This window comes from Geospiza fortis, unplaced genomic scaffold (assembly GCF_000277835.1).
Source record: "Geospiza fortis unplaced genomic scaffold, GeoFor_1.0 scaffold172, whole genome shotgun sequence".
Taxonomy (NCBI): Eukaryota; Metazoa; Chordata; class Aves; order Passeriformes; family Thraupidae; genus Geospiza; species Geospiza fortis.
In genome coordinates this window covers 11,793,412-11,799,968 of record NW_005054309.1, presented here as the reverse complement: position 1 = coordinate 11,799,968, position 6,557 = coordinate 11,793,412, and the positions used below count along the sequence as shown (strand labels likewise).

The window sequence follows — 6,557 nt, the reverse complement described above, 5'->3', positions numbered from 1 at the left end:
CCCTGCCCTGCCCTGCCCTGCAGCTCCTGCCTCTGCCGGGCTCCTTAGTCTCATGAACTTACCCTTAGAACAAAATCCTCTAAACAAAAAATCCTTCACCTTTTTATCTTTTGTTGTTGTTTGTTTTTTACCTCTGCAGGAGGATGTTGCTTTTTTCTGGGTTGGTGTGGGGTTTTTTTCAGTAGCTGGATTTTATTTCGTTTGGTAGACTTACCATCTTAATGTCAGTGGCTTTCAGTTAATGCATACATATAGGTTCCAGTTAATACATACTGATAGTTTGACTGGGAAGGTGTTCAGGTGCACAGGGCGGGAACTATACTTGTTTTCTGAGAAAACACCTGGACAGTGGAGCCAGGTTGATGTCTGAGAATCCATAATGGGCAGGAATGTGTGTCACCAAACAGAATAGTCCTACCTGCACTTAAACACATGCAAGATACTGCCCTCAATGAGCCAGGGCAGAGTGACAGCAATGTTTTGAAGTCTGTTGGAAAATAAAACTCCTTTATTTTGTATTGTAATACTGAAAATGTTTTAAAATCTAAAAATGACATATTGGAGGGCAGAAGATGAATGTGCTTAATTCCAGTGTCTAGCTTTAACTGGAAGTCCATGCCTTAACTTCCGCTGTGGGGGTCTTTTTTCCTTCTCTCAAGCTCTTGCTCTTGTGTGCAAACATCTGGCCTGTTTGGGATTGTAGAGGCTGGTTTGTAGGGAGTGCTTGGGAACACTGGGGGTGGGGTGATGTGGACTACCTTTGCTGGAGGTACTGTGAATGTAACTTCCATAGCAATGCTGGCTGGGAACATTTTCAGTTTGCCTTCTGCTGCAAAACTTGTGGATGAGTACTGTGCCCTGTTTCCCCTTGATAGTAACTCCCCTGGGGAAGGAGATTTGGGGTCATGACTCAGTATATAGAATCTCTTTGGGAGTAGTTTAACCCAGCTTACAAGTAGAGCACTACTTGTTTAACTACACACCTACTAGAATGTTCTTTATTTCTACTGCCTATGTATTTAACAGGAAGTCTTTTCATTTAATTTAGCTATTCCTTTTCAAGGAAAAGTCCAAACTGATAAAAGCAAGTGGTGGGCACTTGGACTGAGAGTGCCTGCGGAGTTGGATCTTTTTTGAAGTGGAGTTTTGAAGCTTTTTTCGACTCTGGCATTTGCAGAGGGCTTTTCATTTTCAGCTAAGATGTGGTGCTGCTGCAGGCTCTGGCAGAGGCTCTGAAGCCTGCATGGAGCTGCCCTCATCTCTCCAGCTGTTGCTGTCACCAAGTGTCATTTTCTGTCACCTCTGTAGCTGAGCTGCATTGGGTTAATGTCACTGAAAAGGTTTCGAAGGGGAACACACAATGTGATTATACATCCTTGTTTCTAAAGATAATGAGACTTCAGAGTGACAAGAGACATGAACCATTTAACTCAGTTTGAACATCTTGGGTCAACTCTGGATTTAAGGACTCAGTAACGCATTTGGCATTTACCTGAACTATGGGTGAATATACCCAGATGATGAAAAGTTATAATGGCCTGTGGTTTGTGTTTACCTCTGGGTATTTTACCTGAGTTTTCATCACTAATTCATTATTCTTCAGTATATCCTAATGTTCCAATCCCCAGAATAACTTCTAACAGTAGCAAGTTTTGATCGTTACATGTAAGGCCATTTTTGTGTGCTCACCCACATTAAAGTCTGACTTATAAAATATTGTGCATGGGCACGGTCCAAAGATAAGTCACTATTGCTTACCTCTACAAAGCTGAACTACACAATATTTCTTAGATTAAAAGAAGAGAAGCTATTATCCAGCTGGTATAAAACTCCTGTTTTTGCAGGTTTCCAGTGGGACAATTTGAGAAGGTCCTGAGGTCATACTTGAGGAAAAAAAAAAATTGAATTTTTTTACATGTCCAGCTATGCTTACTGTTAAAGTGTTGGTGCTGGCCATACAGAGGTAATTTGGAATGACTGCAGTGGTTGTTGCAAACTGTAACTAAAGTTATCAGAAGATACAAGGTTGTTTTTCCCTCTGTTGTTAGCAGAATTAATTTTCACTGTCAATAATTAGAATACAGCATTTTAGCGAAGTATGAAGAGTCACTATGGATTTTGTTTTGGCTTGCTCTGAAAAAACAGACTCTCCCAACAGCTGCATGTTTTTCCTTTTGCTTTAGCCAAAAATGGCCCTATTTACGATGTTGCCTGGAGCCCCAATTCTGTCGAGTTCTGTGCTGTGTATGGCTTCATGCCTGCCAAAGCCACGGTTTTTAACCTGAAATGTGACCCCGTGTTTGATTTTGGCACCGGGCCTCGCAATGCTGCCTACTACAGCCCCCACGGACACATCCTGGTGCTGGCAGGGTTTGGAAACCTCAGGGGACAGATGGAAGTGTGGGACGTTAAGAACTACAAGCTGATTTCCAAGCCGGTGGCCTCGGATTCCACGTACTTCGCGTGGTGTCCCGACGGGGAGCACATTGTGACAGCCACGTGCGCTCCCCGGCTGCGCGTCGGCAACGGCTACAAGATCTGGCACTACACGGGCTCTGTGCTGCACTCCCACGAGGTGCCGGCCGACCAGGAGATGTGGCAGGTGTTCTGGCAGCCCTTCCTGGACGGGGTGTTCCCGGAGAGAGCGGTGAGGTACCAGGCGGTCCCCAGTGAGCTGCCCCGCGCCGAGCCCAGCCCCGCGCAGGCGTACCGCCCGCCCGCCCTGCGCAACAGACCCGCCACGAGCTCCAAGCTGGTGAGTGCCACTGTGCCGGGGGCACTGCCCGCCTGGCTCTCGTCTCCTTGCAGCTTGGCCTCACGGAGCTGTGTGCTTTTGAGGAGGAACATGAGAACAGTAACCAGGTTGACAGCACTATGGGGGTTTGGAGGGGTTTTGGTGACCTTCTTTGACACTCTGCTCACAGTTTGCAAGAATATATGCTAGAAAGCTCTCATCTCTTTGGCCCAAATACTGTCCTTTCACAAAGCATTTGCAAACTCCTGTAATACTCTTTGCAACATGCACTGAAACACTAAACTCCAAGTGTGGCTTGTGGTGAAATTGAGTGCTCTGGTTAGGACAGAAGCCTCACATCTGGGTGACTTGACTTGCCATGAGCAGCCTCCCAACAGCCATTCTTTCTTGGGTTTTTTGTTTTGTTCTTTTTTTTTTAATAAGGTAAACGTACTTACTAGAAAGAGATTGGATCGTTAGCAAGTCAGCTGCAGCTTAAACACATTTCAGTACAGTGGTCTGCTTGTATAATTAGTTTCTTTCTGCAAGTTTCCAGAGTAGGCTGAGTAGCAGCTAATTCCACTTAACAGCTGCACCCTTGGTGTTTGGGTCCTGGAGAGCTTTGATTTTGAGCCTGGTGCTTTTGCAGGAGACTCAGCCTGAGAGCTCTCTGTTAGCCATGCTGAGGGCTGCTCTCACAAACCATCCCTGAGCAGAGGGAGTAGGGAAAAGATACAGTCAGTAAAATAACTCTGCTTACTTATATGGGCAAAAAGTTTTGTCATGTGCATTAAAAAAATACAGTCACAGTTGAGAGTTGTCTTAAAAACAGCGAACAGCCCCCTTTCTCAGCCCCCACTGCCTCCCAAGAACCCCCCATCTCCCCTCCCAGCACTCAGCCCTCCTCTCTGGTCATCAGGAGTTTGAGTTACAAAGCTGTCAGCAACAGCAAAATGCCAGGCTTCAGTCATTTTGTGCTAGCTTATTATTCTTGGATTTTATTTCCTTCCTGAGATAGAAAACCTTGATTTTGTTTTCTTACTGGAAATCTATGAAATCATTGGGGCACACAGGGTAGTCCCATGCAAACTTGAGTGGATGAGTTTGAAAACCTTTTCACCCTTCTTTGGCTGTTCCAAGGAGTGCATACATTTTCCCCCACTCCCTTTCTTTCTTTTTTCTTATTTCTTTCTGGTTCATCTTTGCATATGATGTTGTCTTAGGTAGATTTTAGGGTTTCTCTGCCAACATGGAATATGGGGTTTTAACCATTTTGCATATCCTGCAGCATGAAGATGAGCCACCCCAGAACATGAAACCCCAGCTGGGAGGCAGTGATAAGCCAGTGTCTAAAATAGCTCTCAAAAATCAGAGGAAGCATGAAGCAAAGAAAGCTGCTAAACAGGTACTGCAAAAGTCATCGTTACAAGGATCACATTAATTAGTTAATTAGCTGCCCCAAAGGGCAGTGGTCAGTCTCAGAGCAGTGGCTTGTGCAGCAATGTGGGAAGGGCAGCAGAGTTTAACCAGAGAAGAGCAGCTACAGAAGGGTGATTCAATAGTAACAGCTTTGCTGAGTCGCTGCGAATGTTAGCTAAAATCAGTGTGGAGACAAGGTGATTCTGGTTTCTCACATCCTGCAGAATATGGTTTGGTTTTAGGTAGGAGGGAGGAACAGGTGGGTGATTTGTGTTCCTGCAGGTCAAGGCTGAGGTGTGTTTTTACAGCAGACCAGAGACAGCCTGTCTGTCACTTCTGGACTTACTACTCATTGACTAGGTAGATAAAAGTCAGCTTTTGGTATTAGCCTTCCAATTACTACAAACCTCTGCAGCAATAATTTCTTTAAATGCTATTTTAAAAAACTTCTAGCACTGCTTTTGAGCCCTTTTTTTTTGCTTCACAGTCAATGACCCAGTCTGCTTTGTAAAATATTTGTGTATGTATTTGTCATATCACCCTTAAACTGGTGTTTCCCTGTGCTGTGTGGGGTTGGGATCTTGAGGAAGTAGAAATTAAACAAGAAACAGCATGTGAGCTGTTCCACATAAGCCTTTGTCCATGGAAGGCAGATCAATGGATAATGCAGTACCTCAGAGCAAGTCATCCTGGATTTTGGAATACACCCAGCAAACTGGGGAAAGAAGGAATATTAAATGGATCCTCTGAAGTGATTAAAGACATTTTTCATTCTCTTTGTAATCAAAGGTATTTTCTATATTGTGTTTATGTGTCTACAGGAGGCCAAAGCTGATGCACACCAAGGCCCTGCCCAGGTCAGAACCCCACAGAATATCCTGCAGAACACTGTGCCAGCCATGACCACGGGAGATCCTGAAGTGGATAAGAAGATAAAGAATTTGAAAAAGGTGTGAAGAGATTCTTAGATTTCTAACAGACAGTATTCCTCCAAGGGCTGGTCTGTCAGACCTAGTGCAAGTGTAAGGTGAGCTGAGTCCAGCAGGATGCAGGAACCTTCACGGAATTGCCCCAGATTTGTACCCACCTCCCTTTGCCCTCCTACCTGTGCAGCCATCATGTGCCAGGGTTCCTGTAGGTCCCATCAGAGGTGGCAGTACAGGGAGTTTCTGAAACTGACCCTCAGGAATGCTGTGGAGGTGCAGCCAGTCCCAGCTGAGGGTCGGGGTGCCCTGGCAGGTGTTGGTGCCCAGACAGGAGCTCTGTGCATTCCGTGGGTGTTGGGACCTGCATCTGCCAAGGGAACAGTGCCCTTGTGGCATGAGAGCAAAGTTTACTGCCAGTCTTGAGAATTCTTGCATTAAACAATTGCAGAACAGAAATTGTTAAGTTCTGGCTAGAGAATCTTTCCCATTTATCTTGCTGCCTCTTGCTGCTCATAGTCTCTGGATTAACTTTCCAGGCTTTTTGAGGAGAATGTGTGGTGAAGAGGGATGGTGATGGAGTAATTTCCAGTTTTGGATCTAGCCCTTCAGTGAGACAGTGCCTGGTGTTTGTTTCTGAGACGAAGTACTGCTGTTCCCAAGTTCTGTTCTTGAAAGAAATGTCTGTTATGGGTGGGAAATTCTGGGTGAAGCATCTGGAGATGCTCATGGGATTGTGCTTTCCATGGAGATCTGCCTCCAGACACATCAGACACATCAGCAACTTCTAAGACTTATTTTCTGTTCTTGTTTCACCAATATTTTTGTTTGGTTGGTTGTTTTTTTCAGAAACTAAAGGCAATTGAGCAGCTGAAAGAACAGGCAGCTGCTGGCAAACAGCTGGAGAAGAATCAGGTACGATTGAGATCTGTACAGTTTATTCCAGGTTCATTTTATAATAAGCTACATCTATGACATTTTCTGCTCTAGGTGGAGAAGATTCAGAAAGAAGCTGCTCTCCTTAAGGAACTGGAAGACCTAGAACTGGGTGTTTAAATCCTTCCTCAAGCTCCAGTGTGGTGCTAACACAAAGTTCATGCAAAATGTAGTTTTGTTAAACATTTCAGCAAATGACCAAGGGTTCGACAGTCCACAGATTTGCTGCTCATTTGCCTTTAAAAAAGAGTTTTCCTAAAGATTTGTGCGCATGAAGCCGTAAGGAAGCAATGAGTATCCATCAGCCAGTTCTGCTGCTGTTCCAATGAGAAATGCGCTCCTTTTCTGCGAACATACTGCCTAGACCAGATTGTTTTTCCTCATTTGGGTGGGGAAAGGGAAGGCGATAAAGACATTTGATAGCTTTATTATATTTAAGAAGAGATGCGATCTTTATGCGACGATGGGCTGTAGATACAAATAAAGAGCATTTGTAACAGCGAGCTGTCGGAGCGCTGTGTGGCCGCCAGGGGGCGCGCGGGGGC

General features: G+C 45.0%; 1 protein-coding gene across 1 annotated transcript in view; it reads left to right on the top strand.

Moving 5' to 3' along the window:
- EIF2A (eukaryotic translation initiation factor 2A) overlaps positions 1-6,515 on the top strand; it is a 17,026-nt gene extending 10,511 nt beyond the window's left edge. The window contains 6 exon segments of the mRNA XM_031055341.1: positions 1,350-1,362; positions 2,107-2,755; positions 4,023-4,139; positions 4,975-5,103; positions 5,926-5,991; positions 6,067-6,515. Coding sequence (XP_030911201.1) covers positions 1,350-1,362; positions 2,107-2,755; positions 4,023-4,139; positions 4,975-5,103; positions 5,926-5,991; positions 6,067-6,132 — 1,040 coding nt within the window. The 3' untranslated portion in view covers positions 6,133-6,515.
- The last annotated feature ends 42 nt before the right edge of the window (positions 6,516-6,557 follow it).